At 40.4% G+C, this 22,309-nt stretch overlaps 1 protein-coding gene across 6 annotated transcripts in view; it reads left to right on the top strand.

The window, feature by feature from the left end:
* The window catches only part of HP1BP3 (heterochromatin protein 1 binding protein 3), a 40,141-nt gene extending 26,008 nt beyond the window's left edge, over nucleotides 1-14,133 (top strand). For 5 of the 6 annotated variants that reach the window (XM_042994396.1, XM_042994397.1, XM_042994395.1 and 2 more), the window contains 5 exons: nucleotides 3,912-4,002; nucleotides 9,039-9,198; nucleotides 10,718-10,829; nucleotides 12,293-12,406; nucleotides 12,864-14,133. In XM_042994396.1, the coding sequence (XP_042850330.1) occupies nucleotides 3,912-4,002; nucleotides 9,039-9,198; nucleotides 10,718-10,829; nucleotides 12,293-12,406; nucleotides 12,864-13,158 (772 nt within the window). In that variant the 3' untranslated portion in view covers nucleotides 13,159-14,133. The other variant, XM_042994399.1, reaches the window with a different exon arrangement.
* The last annotated feature ends 8,176 nt before the right edge of the window (nucleotides 14,134-22,309 follow it).

The raw sequence follows: 22,309 nt of genomic DNA, 5'->3' as shown, positions 1-22,309 counted from the left end.
CATTTATATATGTCTCAATGCAGACCAGCTTTCTCCATGGTTGAGTAACATGGCCTTCAACAATTACCCATGATTTTCTGCTTCAAACTAAACTGGTCTGGTTATCTAATTAAAAACAAAACCTGTTGGGGCACCTGGATGGCTCGGTTGGCTAAGCATCCGACTCAATTTTGGCTTAGGTCATGAACTCACATTTCTTGAGTTTGAGCCCCACATTGGGCTCCACACTCACAGTGCAGAGCCTGCTTGAGATTCTCTCTCCCTCCCTTTCTCTCTGCTCCTCTCCTGCTCTTGTTCTCCCTCTCTCGCTTAAAATAGATAAACTTAAAAAAGAGAACATGTTATAATAATAAAAAGTTCCTTGAATTTGTATAGGGCTTTATAAAACCCTTTTGTACGTTGTTTTCCATATTTCTCAAAATAGACTTAAAAATACATATTCCTACCTCAATTTTGCTGATAAAAATCTTAGGGTTACCTGGCTGTTCACTGGTAAAATCAGAACTTCATTTTTTTTAATAAAATTTTTTTTTTTTTTTTGAGAGAGAGAGAGAGTGCATGCGTGCTTGGGAGAGGCAGAGAGAGTAGGAGACGGAGCATCCGAAGCGGGCTCTGCGCTGAGAGTGGAGAGCCCGATGGTGGGCCTTGAACTAATGAACTGCAAGATCATGACCTGAGTTGAAGTCAGGTGGCCAACCGTCTGAGCCACCCAGATGCCCCTGTTTTGTTTTTCAATATGATACTTGCTTTTTCCACCGTTCTGGGCTGTCTTATATTGGAAAGTGCAGGCATAGCATAGTGAATAAGAATGTAGAATCTGGAATCAGACTGCCCAAATTTGTACTGGTTCTTCCCCTACCTAACTGTGTGACTTTGGAAAAATGACTTGACTTTTCTGTGTCACTCAGCTTTTCTCCATTTGTAAAGTATGGGGAATAATAGTACCTATTTCTTGGGTTTGTTGTATTATCTGGTTTAATCCACACATATGAAATATTTTGAATAGCACTTAGCACTATAGTGAGTGCAAAATGGTGTGACATAGACTAAATTTTTCAGAACAGGGAGCTGTGCCTGGGAGTTAACAGTAAGTTAAAGAGATGGGGCATGATTAGGTATAGAAGAGTGTAGAATTTAGATGGATGGTAGAGTGACATTCTTACAATTTTTTTTCAGTGTTTATTTTTTGAGAGAGACAGAGCACAAGTGGGAGAGGGGCAGAGAGAGAGGGAGATGCAGAATCTGAAGCAGGCTCCAGGCTCTGAGCTGTCAGCACAAAGCCTGATGTGGGGCTTGAACCCACAAACCGTGGAATCATGGTCTGAGCCAAAGTCGTATGCTTTAACTGACTGAGCCACCCAGGCGCCCCAGTAGAGTGGCATTCTTTAAGAGCTTCATGAGAAAATTTCAGAGACAGGAGTTAGCATTCTTTTTTGGGAACTAAAAGGAGACCGGGTCTGACTGCATCTAGACTAACAAGGAGTAGGATCACGTCATGGAAGGCTTTGAAGCTGGGTTGAGGCTTTAGGACCTGACACCTGATCAGTTGATTAACACCGTAAAGGTGGCTTCTGTAGGTGTATTGACCTAGTTGTGGTATGCATTATGAAGACAGAAAGCACAGTGCCCAGAAGGGAGGGCATGGTGGCTTGTACTAAGGTTATGGCAGTGGTAAAAGAATGGGCCAGTCTCAGAAGTTTTGAAGCAGCTGGTAAGTAAGGATTTTACTAGAAGATAGAGGAATGAGTGACAGAATTCTGTGACTTCTAAAAGCCCAGACAAAGTATATGTTGGCATAAAGATTGCCGAGAAAACAGAAATGTTAGGAAGGAAACCAGTTTAACTGATCGCTGCATTCTTGGAGCATCTGAACCTCGGTTAAGGCAGTTCTTCTCACTGGGGTGTCAGTGTTTTACTTTGTGATCCCCCATTGGAAATCAGTCTTTAAGCAGTCTGCCTTATAGAGCAACTAATGGAAAACGTGTTTGACAATTAAGTCATTCCCTCAGTTATGTTCCCAAAGCTCTATATTGTGTACTTCAACCCTGATCCTTCTCATTCTTTACAGAGATTATTATATATTCATCATCTCTTAAATTCCTTGAGTTTAGTGACGAGATCTATGTGTTTATCCCTGTATAACTATAATAAATACTCAGTAAATGTTTGTGGGATGAGGGACTTGAAGTGTGGTATGTGTGTGTTTGGGGTTGTGGCATAAATCATATTCCTCCTAAATGGAATATACTGGCTTAGAAATATTTTCATTGTGAGTTTTCTTTAGTTGGGAGTTTCTTCATTTGGAGTATCAGGGATGTGCAAGATTTGATAGGCTAGTTCCCACTCTTTAGCATCCTATTAGATCATGGCATCCCCTCTGTTATTCCTCCCTAAGCATACAGACGATGTCATGAAAAACTAGTGTCGGCTCAACCTGTAATGCTTAGTGGTTAGGTAAAAATTTTAAATTTCTTCTCCAAAGAAAAGTATCAGAGTGAAGCACCTCAAATGATAGTTTGGCCCTCGTAATTCTGCCTCTCGACCGGCTGCCCTGCCGATCTTTATTCGTCAACGCAGTAACTAACCAGTTTCAAGCCACTCACCTCAGATTCTTACTGGGTGCTCTTCTAGTAATTCTTGAGAATTATGACAGAACACACCAGGCTTGTAGATTATGATCCACCCTTCCTTCAGATGTCCTGTTGTTGGCCTGAATGCATAGCTTTCCATTTGATTGTCTTCTTCCCTACCACAGCCCCTTTTAAGCCCAAAGTCAATTTGATTGGTTTGTGCCTGCACCTAAGGTTCCCCCCGCTCCCACCTCTGAGACTACACCTTGACAGGACAGTCTTGCACTTGTTCTTATGTTTTTTGGTTTTTTTAGAATTTTTTTTTAAGTTGATTTATTTTGAGAGAGAGAGAACAAGTGGGGTAGAGGCAAAGAGCGAGGGAGAGAGAGAATCTCAAGCAGGCCCAGAACTGTCAGCGCAGAGCCTGATGTGGGGTTCAAACCCATGAACTGTGAGATCATGACCTGAGCTGAAACAAGAGTCAGATGCTCAACCGACTGAGCCACCCAGGCGCCCCTAAGATTTTATTTTTAAGTAATCTCCACCTCGCCATGGGGCTCGAACTCACAGCCCCAAGGTCAGGAGTTACACACTGCACCATCTGAGCTGCCAGGCACCCCTCTCAGTTTCTTCTTTCTTGCCATTTGGTTTTGATGATCTAGTATTGTTGGTTTGTGTTTTGTCTTAAACTGTAACTCTCTTAAGACAGAGACATTATGTTAAGAACAACCTTTTTTCTTTCAGTTTCTTCTCTCAGTTTCTTCTTTCTTGCCATTTGGTTTTGATGACCTAGTATTGTTGGTTTGTGTTTTGTCTTAAACTGTAACCCTCTTAAGACAGAGACATTATGTTAAGAACAACCTTTTTTCTTTCCCAGGGAATTCTATTAGGCTAACTTCAGAGTTTGTAAAAAAATGTTGTTTTCTGTTAATGTGTTACATACTTTTTAAAATACAGTATCTAGAAATTTTGCCTGTGAGAATTCTTGAGTTAGGTGGGACTTTAAACATACTCATGCTTTGTTTGATTACACAGTTTGGTTGCTGTTGTGGTAGAATAAATGGAAGGTGTTTGGAGTGCCCTAGAAGTTTGGTAATTGGTTCTGTATGGGACATGGTTTGTGTCTCCGGGTAATGACTTAACTGCTTTGCTTAAAGTAAAAAGAATGCCACTTGTTAAGGGTGCCAGTATTTTATTTATTATTGTCCATTTTAACAAACTACTACTACATCTAATAGGAATCAGAACTTAAGTTCAGGGGAAAACCCTGGATCTGTTTCTTCATATCTTTCCTCATTGATGTTTATCGCTATTTTTTTTGTTTGTTTGTTTTCTCTGCAGGCCTCAGCTGTTGAAGAATGCTCTGCAGAGAGCAGTAGAGAGAGGCCAGTTAGAACAAATAACTGGCAAAGGTGCTTCTGGGACATTCCAGGTTAGAGGCCAAGAAGGCTTGGTTGTAGAGAAATGACTCTCAAAAGTTTTGGTTTCAGGACCAACTTATACTCTAAAAATTCTTTGAGGACCCCAGGAGGTTGTTTTTATGTGGGTTGTACCATATTAGAGATTAAAACTGAGAAAAATTTTAAATATTCATTCATTTTTTTAAGAAAACATTTTACGTCAGCATAAATAACATTTTTTTGTGGAACAATAACTATATTTTTGGAAAACTTCATGAGAAGAGAGGTACTATTCATTAAAAATTTGCAAATCTTTAACGTCTTGTTTAAGAGAAGACAGCTGGTATCTGTCTTAACAGATATTTCAACATATTTTGGGTTACATCTTTGAAGAAAATTCACCTCACACACAGAAAAGTATGGAGTATTTTAAGATAATTTTCAAATAGTTGTGGGTATTATTCTTTGATACTGTACCAAAACTCAACAAATGGTGATTTTTAAAGTAGCTTTATTGAAGTATGATTTGTATGCCATAAAATAGACTCATTTTAAGTTACAATTTATAATTCAGTGATTTTTAGTAAATTTACAGAGTTGTACAACCATCACTACAATCCAGTTTTAGAACATTTCATCACCCAGAAAGATCTCTTGTGCCCGTTTGCAGTCTCTCCCCATTCTCCTCTGCAGCCAACCTACTAATCGACTTTCTCTTTACATAGATTTCCCTTTTCTACACATTTCTTGTAGATGGAGTCATACAATCTATCGCTTTTTTGGTTTGGCTTCTTTCACTTAGCATAATCTTCTTTGAGTTTTATCCATGTTGCAGCATGAATCAGTGCTTTCATTCCTTTTTATTGCCACATAGCATTCCATCGTATGTATTTAACACATTCTGTTTACTCACAAATTGATAAACATTTGGGTTATTTCCACTTTTTACTCTTACAATTAATATTGCCTATGAACCTTTACATCCGAATCTTTGTGCAAATACATGTTTTTTATTTCACACGGATATGTAACGAGGAGTGTGGACTTACTGGACACTATGGTCAATTTATGTCGTAAGAAACTGCCACAGTGTGTGCATCATTTTACATTCCCGCCAGCAAAGTATAAGGGTTCCGGTGTCTCCACATCATTGCAAACACTTGTTACCGTCTTTTTTAGAATTCTAGCCATACTGGTGGATGTAGAGTGCTGTTTTGTTATGGTTTTGGTTGGCATTTCCCTAATGATTCCTGATACCGACCATCTTTCCTTGTGCTTAATGGACATTTGTTTATCTTTTCTGGTAAAATGTCTATTTAAATTCTTTGCCTGTTTTTAAATTTGGGCTATTTGTCTTATTATTGAGAGGTAAAAGTTATTAACTAGACTCCAGTTCCTCATTAGATACATGATTTGCATATATTTTCTCCTCATCTGTGGCCTGTGCTTTCACTTTCTTAATGGTATGTTTTGAAGTGCAAAGGTATTTAATTTTGATGAAGTCCAGTATGTCATTTTTTAAAATTGCTTCTGCTGTTGGTATTATATCCAAGAAATCATTGCCTAACTTAGGATCACAAGATTCACTCCTACATTCTTTTTAAGAGTTTTTAAATACTTTTAGGCTCTGTCCATTTTGAGTTTTGTTTATGGTATGAGGTAGGGCTATAAATTCATGTTCTTGCCGTAGATACCCAGTTGTCCTAACACTTTTTATTTATTTATTTAAAATTTTTTAAATGTTTGTTTATTTTTGAGAGGGAGACAGAGAACGAACGAGTGGGGGAAAGGCAGAGAGAGAAAGGGAGACACAGAATCCGAAACAGGCTCCAGGCTCTGAGCTGTCACCACAGAGCCCAGTGTGGAGCTTGAATTTGGGGACAGTGAGATCAACACCTAGGCCAGAGTTGGATGCTTAACTGACTGAGCCATCCAGGCACCTCATAACACTTTTATTTATTTATTTTTTATTTTTAATTTTTTTTTTTAACGTTTATTTTTTGAGAGAGACAGAGTGTGAGTGGGGGAGGGGCAGAGAGAAAGAGGGAGACACAGAATCGGAAGCAGGCTCCAGGCTCTGAGCTGTCAGCACAGAGCCCGATGTGGGGCTCAAACTCAAAAGCTGTGAGATCATGACCTGAGCCAAAGTCAAGACGTTCAACTGAGCCACCCATGTGCCCCAACACTTTATTTATTTATTTATTTATTTATTTATTTATTTATTTATTTATTTATTTAAAAAAATTTTTTGTAATGTTTATTTATTTTTAAGAAACAGAGACAGCATGAGCGGGAGAGGGCAGAGAGAGAGAAAGGGAGACCCAGAATCGGAAGCAGGCTCCAGTCTCTGAGCTGTCAGTACAGAGCCCAACGTGGGGCTTGAACCCACGAGCTGTGAGATCATGACCTGAGCCGAAGTTGGACGCTCAACCGACTGAGCCACCCAGGCGCCCCCCCAACACTTTTTATTTAAAAGATTATCTATTCCCCACTGAATTGCCTTGGCATCTTTATTTAAAAAAAAAAAAAAATGACCATACATATTAAGGATTTATTTCTGGACTCCTGATTTTTCTCCATTGATCTATGTATGAATTCTTATGCCAGGATCATAGTCTTGATGACTGTAGCTTTGAAAATTTTGTGCAAGTTTTCAAATTGGAAAATGTCAAAAAATGTAATTTTTAAAGAATATTTTAATTATTCTTAGTCTTGTGCATTTCCATATGAATTTTAGGATCCATTTGTTATTTTTCACACACACACACACACACACACACACACACACACACACACACACACAAAACCCAGCTAGGATTTTGGTAGAGGTTGCACTGAACCTATACATCAATATGGGAAGAATCACTGTCTTTATAATACTGAGTTTGCTAGTTCGTGAACACTGACTATCTCTTTATTTAGATCTTTAACTTCTCTCAGCAGCATTTTGTAGTTTTCAGTATATAGGTCTTACATTTAAGTTTATTCCTAAGTATTTTATTCTTTTCCACGTTATGTTGAACGGAAGTATTTTCAAGATTGTTCATTGCTGACATTTAGAAATACAGTTGATTTGTCTGTTGATCTTACATCCGGCAACATTGCTGAACTCATTCACTAGTTCTAGTAGTTTTTTTGTAGATTCCTTAGGATTTTTGTGGATTCCCTAGGATTTTCTACATAGAGAGTCATGTCATTTGCAGATAAAGACCATTTTGTTTACCTTTCTCATCTGGCTGTTTTGTTTTGCTTTGCTTTGCTTTTTCCTTGCTTAATTGTACTGAATAGAACCTCCAGTACAATGCTGAGAGCAGACATCCTTGTCTCATTCCCCTTATTAAAGGGGAAACATCAAGTCTTTGATCATTAAGTTAGCTGTGGGTTATTTATAAATGCCTGTTATCAGGTTGAGAAGATTTCTCCCCTATTACTAGTTTGTTAGGAGATTTTATTATGAGCAGCTTTTGGGTTTGTAAAATGATTTTTCTGTGTCTCGAGATGAGCATGTGATCTTTGTCCTTTATTCTGTTAATACGGTGTATTACATTAATTGATTTTGTGGTAATTCCTTAAAGGTTAGTTGCCATGTGGAACCTAAAACCATATCTATGAACCTCTTGTACTCTTGCCTTAAATCTTTGGGTCTGTCTTGAACTTGGAGCAGATGTTTTAACTGCATAGTTTTATAACATGGTCATATGGTCATTTGGAAGATAGTGGTTCACTGAATCATGCAGATAATTAAAGTGTTACCACATTTCATCAAACAGTAACAAAAGTAATAGTACCCACCGATCTTATCAGAACAATATTTAAGTACTCAGAAATTACTAAGCTCACCGTAGTATATACAAATGTTCCATGATTTAAATTTTTTCTTAAAAAGTTGCATTTTATGCTTGGCAACAAATACTGTTAGTTGTTTTCCTTGAAGGGAGAGGCTCACTTAATACATTTTCAAGAAAATGTCTACCAGATGGCCAAGTCTAAATAATAATTAACCATAGTGTATCTATTAGTCGTTCCTTCAAGTAAGGAGTATCCCATGAAAAATGAAGCTAGTTCAGCTCACAACTCAGACCCTGGGGTGCTTTTCCTTGAGACCACCATCCTATCTCCACATGTAGTTGACATGCTTAATGTGTTCTTCCCATTTCATCCCATAAAATAACAAAAAGACATGTCCTGGGATTGAGATTTAATAAGATAACTTTTGCTACTTCATTGAGGACATTCTTAAGTGAAATTGGCTTTTTTTTTTTTTTTTTAAACAAGCACATAGCAGTAAAGAATACAGCAACTACTGGTACATTTTTGTGTCTCCGCCTTGATTTATGGTAACGTATCTGCAGTTTTACCCACCATTGCTTTTCCACCATCAGTGCAGATGCCACCACAGTGAAGAAGGCACATCACGTCTTAGCATTATTAGGAAAATAGTTTTGATCTTGCAGGTCCCCTGAAAGAGTCTCAGGATCCCCAGTGGGTTTGTGGACCACTCTTTGAGAATCTCTGTTGTAGATCATACCTGAGTTTGTCCTTTTACTCTTTGTGCTTAATGGTGCTGATCTTTGTTCCCCATCCTTTTGTCCTTGGAATATGCTATGTAATTTTCTGTTGTATGATACCCTAAACAATTATCAAACTTTTCCTTCGCTATTTTCTTTACAGGATTAAAAAGGTTATTTATTATTTTTCTAACTACTCCACTTTTCAGATTGAGACAAGGAAGTATTCTCAAAACTGTCTTATTTATTTGGGACATAACAAGTTAACCTGCTTATTGGGATACAGCTGTCACTCTGTTTGAGTTAAGGGTAGCTGTTGCTCTGTTAGGTTGGATGGAGGGGTTAATGGAAAGAGAAAATATCCATAGGAGGGTTGGGACTCCTCAGTTAGATTAAATACCTGATGAGCGGGAAGAGAAAGTCCCTAACCTGACAATTTATTGTAAAACATATCTGTGCTAATGCAGGAACTCCGACCCACCTGGTGCAGAGGAGTCTTGTCTTGACCTGCTTTGGGAGAGTGTTGTCTTGATGCTTTTCTCTTCCTCCTTGGAAAACAGCTGAAGAAATCAGGGGAGAAACCCCTGCTTGGTGGAAGCCTGATGGAATATGCAATCTTGTCTGCTATTGCTGCCATGAATGAGCCGAAGACCTGCTCTACCACTGCTCTGAAGAAGTATGTCCTGGAGAACCACCCAGGGACCAATTCTAACTATCAAAGTAAGGCTCAGAGTTGTGTGCATTTAACTGGGATCGGGGGGATTGTCTTGTAAACAGTTCTGGAGATCATGCTATTGCAAAGCATTAACCGCTGACTGAACACCAAGAGGGAACAACTTTACAAATTTATTATTTACAAAAGGAAAAACAAATAAGCAAGGCTTATCCTTAATTTACAATGTCTGCTGAAGATCAGGATTTGATTTTACTTTACTATAAAGATTTTAGATAAATCTCTTGGTTCAGAATACCTCTCAAGTATAGTATCTTTTTGCCTTTCTGAATGTCTACCAAACCATGTAATTTTCCCTTGAAGCCAAGCAGGTGTTTTAAAATGCTACTTACGTTGTTTCTTGTTGCCTTAAGCCCTGTAACAAAGAATACTTTTTTCAGTGAAGCGTCTTTACCCTGTCAGGTGGTGATTTGAGATTAAAAGCCTCGCCTTAGCACTGTCATATCCAGGTTAATGAGGCTGTATATTTTCTCAGTGAACTACTAGAATAGGTATAGTGGTGTAGGGTAAGAAATATGGAAAATAAGTAACAAAATGCACACCAGGCTGTATTCTTTTGATTAAAAGTAATTTTGAAGTCTTAATACTGACTTTTAACCTATGCAGTATGAATTTTATAATGTTATGAAGGAATGCTTTCCTTTTTTTAATGTTTATTTATTTTTGAGAGAGCATGTGTGCACACCTGTGTGCAGGGGAGGGACCAGGGGGTGGAGAGAGAGTATCCCAAGCAGGCTCTGCAAACAGCACAGAGCCCCACAGTCTGCAGAGCCCGACACGGGGCTCGAACTCACAGGCCATGAGATCATGACCTGAGCCAAAATCAGAAAATGAACACTCAACTGAGCCACCAGGTGCCCCCGGTTTTGTCATCTTTATAGATACTCTCCTAAATTATTTCTGAGTACATACAGGTATACAATAGATGTTTGAATGAATGGAAATGAGAGATTAGTTTTAGGTTGGCTACTAATCATTTTTGCGTCACTGTAGGGCACGTCACTCACCACTCTGGGCTCCTGTTCTGCTTTCTCTGAAACGAGGAACTTGTCTTAATGGACTTAATGGTCAGTCTCTTGCCATGACAATTTAACTCTTTTCAAATTTATGGGCACTTAATTGTTAAGTGAATTAGTTAACAATTCTGACCACAAAAATTTCAGTTAGCACATGTCACCTACTGTTTGACAGGACAGTAAATTTGTATATAAATGTTTGTGGTTGAGGGACTTATAAAATAGAATAACTAGGGGCACCTGGGTGGCTCGGTTAGGCATCTGACTTCGGCTTAGGTCATGATCTCACGGTTTGTGGGTTCGAGCCCCGCTTCGGGGCTCTGCGCTGATGGCTCAGAGCCTGGAACCTGCTTCGGATTCTGTGTCTCCCTCTCTCTCTGGCCCTCCCCCACTCATGCTCTGTCTGTCTCTGCCTTAAATAAATGTTAAGAATTAAAAAAAAAAAAAATTGAATAGATAACTTTCTTCATTTCTGGATTTTTTTATTCAGTGCATTTGTTGAAGAAGACTCTTCAGAAATGCGAAAAGAATGGATGGATGGAACAGATCTCTGGCAAAGGATTCAGTGGCACCTTCCAGCTCTGTTTTCCCTATTACCCCAGGTAAGCAGCCAGGCCATAATGTGAAGTGTTGGTGATTGTAAATTTAAAATCTTGGGCTTAACTGATTAATTTATTACTGTTTTACTTGAAAATAAAGACTACTTAAGGCAGTATTGTTTTAGAGCAAACACCTTTCATGTTAGAACTGGAGAATGTTGGCTACCCTGCTAGATCTTATTAGCCACCCATTCCTTAAAATCAAGCATGGAATTCTTTGAGATCATCGGCCAGTTATTTTTGTGTTCATTCTTTCTTTATTAAATAAATGATAATGACAAGATTATTAGAGGATTATGTATGTTTTCATCATCACTCAAGGAGGGGAGAGCATTGGCTGCTTCCAATAACCCTAGTCTGCCTTCACCATACTATAGAGATAGGGCCATTTCCTTGAAAATCTTTTTGATCTATACTTTATTTATGCACCAAACCAAAAAATGTATTGAGCACCTCCTTGGGGCCAAGCATTGTTCTGTGCACCTGTGCAATGGCCTTCTTATACTCTGATTTCTAGTAAAGTGCCATGACATGTACCACTAAAGCCCTATTTTAGCAAGAGTATAGTGTATTTCTTATATTGTACCTTGTGTACAAGCCTCTGTTACTTGGCCGATTGCATATTATTTGAATTTTTCAAATATTAAATCTAATTCTTAAAGTCATGTACATAAAATGTTATAATTCAAGGACTTATTACACAATGGAATCAATATTTGTATCAATAAGGGCAAAGAAAACTAGAAAATCCTTGCTTTCTCTAAAACTTTGAAGAGATTCAGCCTTTATGATATTTTGAGGTCTTTTGCCAGTATCATGAGGCCAAAAAAATGTATACTGTTGTGCAAACTGTTTGCTGTCTTGTAGACAGACCAGTCACTGCTGTATATTCAGTGGCTAATACAGTGCTGGACATATATCAGGAGCTTAAATTGCTTACTAAGTAAATGATTAAGAATCCATTTTAGGGGCGCCTGGGTGGCTCAGTCGGTTAAGTGTCTGACTTCGGCTCAGGTCATGATCTCACAGTTTGTGAGTTCGAGTCCCACCTCAGGCTCTGTGCTGACAGCTTGGAGCCTGGAGCCTGCTTCGGATTCTGTGCCTCCCTCTTTGTACCCTGCCCCTCCCTGCTCGCACTCTCTGTCTCTCAAAAATGAATAAATATTAATAATTAAAAAAAAAAAACATAAAAAAATTAAAATAAATTAAAGAGTCCATTTTTTCTAATGGTAGGAGGAAGGGAATGAGGTATGGTTCTGGACTCTCAATAGATTTGTTATAACTGCGTGTGTGTTGAAAACAGGTTAAACTGTAACCCGACACTTGCAACATGGCATTTGGGGAGGGCAGGAAGATGTGGAATGTCGAAGAAAGAGCATCTAGGTTCACATTTTTCCCTTTCCTATGTGGGACTTCTCTTTTATGTAATTTTACCTTATTTTTCTTTTCTTTTTTTCTTCTCATAGCCCAGGAGTTCTATTTCCAAAGAAAGAGCTAGATGATTCAAGAGACGAGGATGAAGATGAGGAGGACTCTTCAGAAGAAGACTCTGATGACGAAGAGCCACCACCTAAAAGAAGGTGTGGATGTGTGGATGTCCTACCTTTGAGCTAATAGTGGCAATAATAGTAATTAATAGCATTGTAACAACTCAGGATCCTTCTCAGAAGGCTCTTGGTGTAACATTTGAATTTGTCTTCCTGGAAATTCAGGGGCTTTGAACTTAGGAAGCACTGTGAATATGTGTAATTTACTGTTTGGTCAAATCTGTGTGTATATCCGTAGTTGGTTGGTTATTCAAAGAAAAACAATCCCATATTTTCCTAGGAAGAACATCACAAATTATGTACAGACTCCCATGAAGTGGTTGAATTTTCGCACAGTTTTAGTAAGGGCTATAGTCCAATCACCACGTTCCTATCCTTTACATCGGTGACTTCTGTCTACCCTGTGTCTTTTTTGGCAAAGTATCCGGTCGTCCTGGCAGAGTGAGTCTCTTGAGTACTAAGTGATCGCCTTTGCTCTTTGTTCTCACAGGTTGCAGAAGAAAACCCCAGCCAAGTCTTCGGTGAAGGCCGCATCGGTGAAGCAGAGAGGGTCCAAGCCTGCGCCCAAAGTCCCAGCTGCCCAGCGGGGGAAAGCTAGGCCCCTGTCTAAGAAAGCCCCTCCTAAGGCCAAAACTCCTGCCAAGAAAGCCGGACCCTCATCCTCAGTCATCAAGAAACCTAGTGGTGGCTCTTCAAAAAAGCCTGCAGCCAGTGTGAGAAAGGAAGTGAAATTGCCCAGCAAGGGCAAAGCCAACATGAAGAAGTCTTTCAAAGCAAAAAAGTAAATTTTATAGGAAAAAAAGGGTATCATGATAAAATTCAGAATCTTATTTTCTAAGGTCAGTGTGCATTTGTTTTAGTTTTGATGCTTTTAAAATTACATTTTTTCCCTTCCCTATGAACATTGTGGGGAGGGAATATAAATAAACCAATTTAGGCATTTGTTCGCTTTAGGTGCTGTTCTTGGTGCCTACCCCCTTCCCTCAGTCATTTTAATTTCTGCGATAACTCCGGATTTTCCTGAACTGTATAATCTACACTTGTCATTTTTTCTCCCTCTACCCCAACCCTCTTTCTTTTTCTATTGTCAGCTTTGGCTTTTTTTTTTTTTTTTTTCTTTGTTTCTTCCAGCTTTATCTAAACACTTGCAAAGATTTTTATATTTGTAGAAAACATCAAGAATAGGATACTGGTCAGGTGCTGGAAGTAAAAAAAAGAGGCAGTATATAGCACTGACTGAATGGAAAAGCCTTCTGCCTGGAGACTTCAGTTATAGCTATAATAATTAATCTTATTTATAAAACCACTCCACTAACCCTTTCTCTCCAACTATATAAACACAGAGACATCTTAGCTTTGGGAATAAGCCAAAAAACATTATGACTTCATTAGATTCTGCAGACCTAGGACTCCTTTGGGCCACTTTTCACGTTGGCCGATTTCCAGGTGTTTTTCACTGGCCCAGAGCATTGCGCTCCCTCAACCACAAGCACAAATTCCCTCCACCATTTGGTTTCTGACTGAAGGGAAATACAGGAATATGTTGAGTTTATGATTTCTGGTGTCACCTGTGTTACCAAAAACCAAACCATATAAAATCTTGATCAGATGTTTAAATATATTTTTTAATATTTGGAGCATGAGTTGTTTCCTGTTTGCCTTTTTTATAAGGAAATGTTGGAGAGTTACATCATTGCTAATATAGAAATGTTAAGTGGAAAAACATACAATTTGCTAAAATAAACTAAATTCCAGATTCATCTGTGGGTTTTTTTCCCCTCCTTTCTTTCCACAGCACTTTTGATATCAAGCAAGTGGCTTCTTTTTTTGAGATACTTACAAAAAAGAAAAAAAAAAGTAAATGAAGCCCAACTACCTAACCCTTTCTCATTTGTATTTGGTTTAGTATTGTGAAGTTGTGTTAAATAGTACTAGCTTTCTACTTGAGAAATACTGGTTTCCGGTTATCATTTATCCTCCCTGTGGCACTTGACATTTTAATTGTCTTAAACTTTTTGGTGTACATCTTCTGGCCCCTTGAGTACTGCCAGAGGCAAAAGACGTTTGTTTCCTTCATTCCACTTGCATTGTCTCCTGGGATCTCATCTGCAGCCTAGAGTGTGGCTGGGAAATGGACTTGAGAAGATTGGCTTGAAGTAGATCCATAATCATGTGTGATCCCATCATGAGCTCATTGGAATTTGTGTTGCATGTAAGGCAATCTTTCCTGTTGTAAATCTTCCTTTTTTTATGTACATATATTTTGAAAAATATGAATAAACATGAAATTTTAAAGCTGCTGAACTGTAGCTTATATTTAAAAGATTCTATCTAGTAGACCCTTAAAAGTAGCTAAGTGTTGCATTCACTGGAGTCTTTCCTCCTTGGAATAGCTGCCATCCGTTTTCCTTTGTATTTCTTTCTTTCTTTCTTTCATTTTTTCGTGTTTTTTAATGATTATTTTTGAGAGAGAGAGAGAGAGAGAGTTGGAGCCAGGGAGGGGCAGAGAGAGAGGGAGACACAGAAGCTGAAGCAGGCTCCAGGCTCCAAGCTGTCAGCACAGAGCCCAATGTGGGAGTTGAACCCACGAACCTTAAGATCATGACTTGAGCCGAAGTCAGACACTTAACCGACTGAGCCAGCCAGGTGCCCCTTCCATTTTCCTTTTTAAATACAAACTTCAGTTAATTTGCTTTTGAATTCTTCATATGGATGGTAAATGATGTTTCTAGATCTATTGAACCCAATTACTTAATGAATAAGAAGTTTAAAGTCATTTTGCATTTTATTGAGGTCCTTGTTTTCAAGATCATAGATTCCAGTTTTTTATGTTTGATGTTCAGATAGATAGTCTTTAGACTAGAAAAAAAAATACAGCACTGCAAAAGGGTTGATAAACCGTACAGACCTGATCTTAGAAAGTAATTCTAATTTCTCTTTTGCTATTTGGCAGGTAATAATTCTCAATTTCTTAGTAGTATGAGTGTTGGGTACCTGTGCTAAGAATACTCTTCTGGGATCAAAGTTGGAGGATTTTGGTTGGTTTCTTCATTTTATGATCCCACTTGTAAAAAGATACTCTGAACAGCCACCTAGTGGTTACCGTTGTCCAGTAGGTGCTCCAGCACAGGGTAAGAAGTTTATTAGATCATTGAAGGTCCTTTCCCACTCTGACATTCTGTAGCTAACAGAATGTCATAACTCTGTCAAGTCACGATGAAGTTCAGATAAGGACAAAACTGTCCTTGCTTCAGCATCTTGTAAAGGGAGACGACAAGAGGGCCACTCTACTCTTCAGTGAAAACCCTGTCTTCAGAGATGTACAGGCACCTTACTTATGTTGAGATAAAGGAATGTTTGGTTTTTTTCTCCCGACCAGGCATTTAAAGGAGTGGGATACATAAATTTTACTTCCATGTTACAGAAGGAAAAACTGCAGACTCCAGATGTAATCCCAGCAATTTCCCGCATGGGTCAGTGGCTTCAGTACCATCTGCTAGTGACTCACCGAGCTCAGTTACGGTGTTTCACATACTCTTAAACCACCTACAAACTACCTTTGATAAATGAATCTCAGAAAGTACTGGGAGAGAGATTGTCAGCTTCTTAACCTACCTGTGAAAGAAGAGCTACCATTGCAAAAAAAAAAAAATGTGAAGACCTTTTCTTAGTATTATGGTAAAAGCATTCAATACAGATTATAACCATCCACATGGTCTTCATGAAAAGGAAGTCTGGTCCAATATAAATCTTAGAAAACAGATGTATGTTTTAATCATGTCTATTGGGTATAATTAACCAGAAAATTACATGAAAACAAGAGCTAGGTAATATGCCGACACCTTTTAACATTTTTTCCATCATTCTTCTTACAAAAGTTTGTCAGCCCCAGTTTAGGTTTGCTAACCTATTTTTTGTACCTACTTTAAAGAATCTAGTCTTGCTCCGGCTGTGATACTCTTGCCATCATGTGATAGATTAGGAGAAAGAGGTTAAGCCAGCCATATTCATGAACTGCTGTATTTAGCCAACTAAAAAACTTTAAAAGTTTAGGATTATAGTTGAGATTTCTCATCTTTGGAACCTGCAAAACTGTATTACTTTCTTTCTCTTTGAGTTAAGCAAAAATTCTAATTTTGTTCATGATGGGAAATTCTCTTCTTAATTGGAAAAAGATCATTACTAAGCTCTTCCCCCAGAGGTGCTGATTGACGTTACTTCCCAGCATGCAGTTTGTTTTGCATTTTCACGGGAGAACAGATGGTCACTCAGTTCTGCAGAGCTGAGCTACAGCTACAGAACCCGGACATGTTGAAGCTCTTGGCTTAGGAACTGCTTGACGGAAGTGTGCTCAGAAGCCAGGAGGGATCGCTAAACGGTGTCCCTCAGCTGCATGGAGTTTGCCTTTTTTAAGAAACTAATCTCTTAACTTTTTTTTTCTCTATTAAGTTCTATCATTTTCCATAGATTCTTCACTGGTTTTTCTGTTGCAGAAATTTTCTACCTTTGATTATTTAAATGTATTAGCTTAGTCTGAACCGTTCCTCATTTTTTGTCAACAACCAGTATGTGAAAGGAGGCTTCCGAAGGTACCTTCCCAAGTCATTTTCTTTCTCTTCACATTGTATATAAATGTGTAATTAACACTATTTGCGGGGCGCCTGGGTGGTTCAGTCGGTTGAGCGTCCGACTTCGGCTCAGGTCATGATCTCGCAGTTTGTGAATTCGAGCCCCGCGTCAGGCTCTGTGCTGACGGCTCAGAGCCTGGAGCCTGCTTCGAATTCTGTGTCTCTCCATCTCTCGGCCCCTCCCCTGCTCATGCCTGGTCTCTCTCTGTCTCTCAATAATAAATAAACGTTAAAAAATAAACACTATTCGCTATGAAATTTTTAACAAAGAGACCTTTCTCTTTGGTGCCTTTCTCTTTCTCTATGGTGCCTTGAGTGTTCAATAAAGTGCAGTTGCAAATTTGACTTGTTAATATAAATAATAGTGACGATAATAGCCAACACTAATTGAGTTCCTTCTCCAAGGCTCTGTACATACGTTGTATCATTGAATCCTAGCAACCCTATGAGATGATCATTGCTTATTAGGCCCACTTTACAGAGGGAAAACGAAGACACAGTGTGGTTCAGAAACTTGCCCCAGGTCACAACCAGAACTAAACCCAGGACTTAAGAGTGGAGAGGATTTGGAAATGAGATGAAACTATTAAGTGTGCATCTGGGAGTCACGGTGGCTTTTGTTTTAACAAGTTTGGCAAGAACTATTAGAATTCGATCTTGGATCTGCTGTAATCCCAACAGATGGGAATGTCATCTAGGCTGTCCCGAGTTGTTTTGCTTACTGTACAAGTTCTCGGTCATTCTCAGATCCTAACCTGGGGGTGCTTTCTGTTTCCTCACGGTTTCCTTACTACAGGCAAGTTCTTTCAGTTCACAGGATACTGGTACTTGTGAGAGCTTTTCCTCCAGGAGCGACAGCTTCCGTCAGAACTTGGACACTGCTGAGTGAACAGCCCTCCTGCTCTTGATAACCTGTAAACTTGTACTACATGAAGTCTGCCTAGAGCCATGTCAGAGGGGGACATGGCCTCACAGCTGAACCTTCTGGACAGGATATCTGCTCAGTAGTTATGAGCTGGGATATTAGTAATCCTCGCTCACTGCGCTCACGATTCTGAGAGGAACCTTAGTCATCTGGTCTCCCATGCTATCCTTGTCTGCTTTGCCCCCAGTACCAACAGATGCTCTTTCCTAAAACCCAGAGAGTTGCTCATCCATTTTACTGTGGAAGAACTTTTGCTCTGATGAGATTCTTCTTACATCAGACCTAAATCCCTTATGCTGCTTGTTTGCAACTTAAGTTTGCGGGGATGATATGGAAATTGCTGGAAATTTTCATCAATTCCAACCTAAGACAGCCTGCTGGTTAGAGTGCATCACTCAGGCCAGTGTCCTAACATCTGTACCTGTGGTCCTTGGAGGCTGCATTACTTGCTAGCTGTGGGACCTTGGCCAAGACTCTTCATCTCCCTGAGCTTTGGTTTGCTCATCTGTAAAATCAAGGTGTTCAAATCCACAGTTCTTGTTTATTTTTAGAATAACCACCCAAAGGTAATGTGAGATCGTTGTCAAAGTACTGAACCATGTTCACTACACTGAAGTTACTAAGGCATTTTAGAATTTTAGGAAAGACCTTTTTTTTTTTTTAAACAAACGAGCAAGAATTATCTAATTTCACAAGAGTTCAGTTTGGTTGTTTAACTGACCCTTCACTGTAGTTTCCTATTGCTAGGTGCTGTAAATCACACTCTCTCAGATTCTCACAAATATGTTCTCAAAGATGTGTGAAATGAACCCCGATTTGCAGAAGCAAATAAATTTAGCTAATTTTCTCCAGTTTAAACATGTAGTAAGTGATGGAGTTGGATGTAAATCCAGGCTTGGTAGACGGATGACCAATCACCTTTCCTCCACACCCTCCTTAGCGGTTTTAGACAACTGATGGCTCAGGTAGCAAAACCCGTGCCCACAACCTACAAGAGGATCTTGCCTTAAGATTAGCGGGCAATGGTTACCAGATTTTTTTGTTAGGAGATTTTGAAACTAGGTTTTAAACAGCTAGGAGCTTCCATGTTAAAGATGAGCAAGAAAAGGAAAGAGGAGACAGACAGAAGTTTGAGTTTCAAATGCCGGGGAGGAGAGAAGAGCAGCCAGGTGGTCAAGAGATGAGTCTGCTCTCAGCTGAGGTCACCAGAGGCCTAAGCAGCCATTAGCTGCCACCTGGGCCAGCCCTCGGGCCATAGCTGGCTGTGGGTGAAGACAGGCTACAAAGAAAGCGGTGCCTGCTGCATGTGCTGCTTTTTTTTTTTTTTTTTTTTTTAAGTTTACTTAAGTAATCTCTACACCCAGCACGGGGCTTGAACTCATGACCCCGCGATCAAGCGTGGCACACGCCTGCTACTGAGCCAGCCAGGTGCCCCCAATTTTCTATTAAGTATCCTCTATTTTGTCTCCGGCAACAAAGTCTCTAACAAGTGTTTATGGAGAGGGGACCTCTTCCGACCTATACCTTTCAGTTGGAAAAGTACTAGGAACCATTCCTCGTCCCCCTGCTTCTCAAATGGGGTAACAGGTAGCAACAAGAGAAAATGCCTGTTTTGAGGGCACCCATTTTATTCCACTGTATTGACGGTGCTGGGGATCGTTACGTTAATGGTAATATTGAAACAGAAGGGAGTGCAAAGCCTAGAACAGTAAGAGAGGACTAGATTCCTAGAAATAAAGCAGCAGCAGCAGCACTATGCGGGCTGCTCGGAGTGATGCTTGGCAGGTGGTGGGGGGCAGCGCCCATTCATCCTCCAAAAGCAGAAGCGCGGCCCTAACTGGGACCCTCTGACAGGCGCCCACGGGCTGGAGATGACGATGCAACCTCAGACAAGTCGCTTAACCTTCTGGTTCCCACCTAGAAAACCAGGTGACATGTCCCTGATCCTACAACCTCCACGCTTCGCCAAACCAGAAGACGTGGGAAGAGGAGTCCGGCCGTGGAGGGTCGTGGCCCACTTCCTGAATTTAATCACCGTACGAAGTGCGCTTGGGCTGCTCTAACAAAGTAGCACGGACCAGACCAGGTTGCTTGGACAGCAGTTTGTCTCCCAGTTCTGTCGTCTAGAAAGAAGTCCAAGATCGAGGTGTCAACAGGGCTAGTTCTTTCTGAGAGCCAAGGGAAGATCTGTTCCAGTCCTCTCTCTCCTTGGCTTATGGATGGCTGTCTGATGTCTTCACCTCATCCTTGCTCTGTGTCTGTCTAAATTTCCTCTTCTTCTTTTTTTATGTAAAGTTTCTGTATTTTGGGACAGAAAGAACGCTTAAAAAGGGAGGGGGAAGGGGCACCTGGGTGGCTCAGTTGGTTGAGCATCCAACTTCAGCTCAGGTCAAGATCTCGCAGTTCATGGGTTCAAGCCCCGCACCAGGCTCTGTGCTGACAGGTCACACCCTGGAGCCTGCTTTGGACTGTGTCTCCCCCTCTCTCTCTGCCCCTCCCCTCTCTCGAAAATACATTTAAAAGGTGAGGTGGGGGGGAGAGGCAGAGAGAGAGAGGGAGAGAGAGAATCCCCAGCAGGCTCCGCATTGACAGTGCAGAGGCTCAAACTCGTGAACAATGAGCTCATGACCTGAGCTGAAATCAAGAGTTGGACGTTTAACTGACTGAGCCACCAGACACCCCTAAATTTCCTCTTCTTAAAAGGACCCTGCTGATACGGGATGAGTGCTCACCCTAATGACCTCATTTTAATTTACCTCTTTACAGACCCTCTCAGTCACAGTCACATTCTGAGGCACTAGGGGTTAGGGCTTCAATAACGGGAGGTTAAGGGAGGAGAAACAGTTCAGCCCCATAACACATCTTTGTGTTTGGTTTTCGTTTGTGTTCTAGGCCAGTCACTTTGGGAGGGTGCAATCTTGGGGGTAGGTTGCAGGGACAGCCGTTAGGACATACCTTAGGGAATGCAGTAATGGTGCTCAAGGTTGAAAGTAACCGTCAATGCGGGAAGGTGCTAACTGAGGAAACGGATGGGAGCTTGCGCCGTGAAAACCAGATGTGGAGGGGGAGGTGTTCTGAGGGCTGCTGCAAGCCCACCGGCGTGGCGATCAGACCTGAAATGACGTGATGTTACTTCCCGCTCGCCTTCATCAGCCGGCAACCCCAGTACCAGATTCTGAAAGTTTAGAGAAAAAAGGGGAGATTGTGATAGCAAGCTCACAGCTGTAGTTTAGTAATTATCATTGACTCATCAGGAAATAACCATGTGTGCCCTAACATGTTCAGGGATCATAAACTCAGCACCCTAGCTTGCCTCTTTTTTTTTTTTTTTTTTTTTTTTTTTTTTTTTTTTTTTTTTTTTTTTTTTTTTTTGTCACTTCTTCCTCTGCTTCATAGAAATAGCTCCTTTCGGCTTCCTGCAGAAGTGAGTCACTAACCCAGGGGCTGAAGTTCTACCCTGTTGGCTCCCGGGAGCTGTGTTGTCATCGGTGCAGGACGAGATACCTGGGGCGGATGATGACGCGGTGATGACCGTTGTATGCTGTCGTCCTGCACGGAACTAGGTTAGCCTACCCAGGAGATGGCCGACACCCAGCGAAATTTGTTTCCTTTGATGCAAACCGCAGCTTTTACATCTCACGGATCTTTAGTAAGGCGGCATGCATAGCAGAAGCTCAGAGTTTCTGTGCTTTTAGTGGAATTAGATCAACTGAACTTGGTAACGTGGGGGAATAGCTCAGGTGAGCAGTTACATTACTTTGATACATAAATAGAGATGAAGGAATGAACTTCAAATGGACAAAGGCATTTGGTTTTGAAACATTGTATTCCTGGGGCGCTTGGGTAGCTCAGTGAGTTAAGCATCCGACTTCTGCTCAGGTCATGATCTTGTGGTTCGCGGTTGGTGAGTTTGAGCCCCACCTCGGGCTCTGTGCTGACAGCTCAGAGCCTGGAGCCTGCTTGGGATTCTGTGTCTCCCTCTCTCTCTCTCTCTCTCTCTCTGCCCCTCTCCGGTTCACACACACACACTCTCTCTCTCAAAAATAAAACATTAAAAATATATACATTAAAAAAGAAAGAAAGAAACGTTGTATTCTTGAGGGTGAAGACCAACCACCCAATTGGTGGTCAGGAGCCAATGTCACATACATATTTCACACATTACCTTTCCCGATTGTGGTGTTTTGTTGTAAATCTCAGTATCTCTGGGACCTAGCACAGTGCCGGCCACTGAGACCTTGACCCTCTGTCCCCTTATCCCGATAAAGGTTTAGAAAGCAGAATTCTCTTTCTGATTTACTTTTTTCACCATCTGAATTTAATTCCTTGGTCTTTTTTCATTTTGCCCTGAAACAAATTCCTGTCACTGTTTTAAAAAAGCGT

The sequence above is a fragment of the Panthera tigris genome, chromosome C1, assembly GCF_018350195.1.
Source record: "Panthera tigris isolate Pti1 chromosome C1, P.tigris_Pti1_mat1.1, whole genome shotgun sequence".
Taxonomy (NCBI): Eukaryota; Metazoa; Chordata; class Mammalia; order Carnivora; family Felidae; genus Panthera; species Panthera tigris.
The sequence above is the reverse complement of the archived record's forward strand: the minus strand, read 5'-3'. Positions and strand labels throughout refer to the sequence as shown.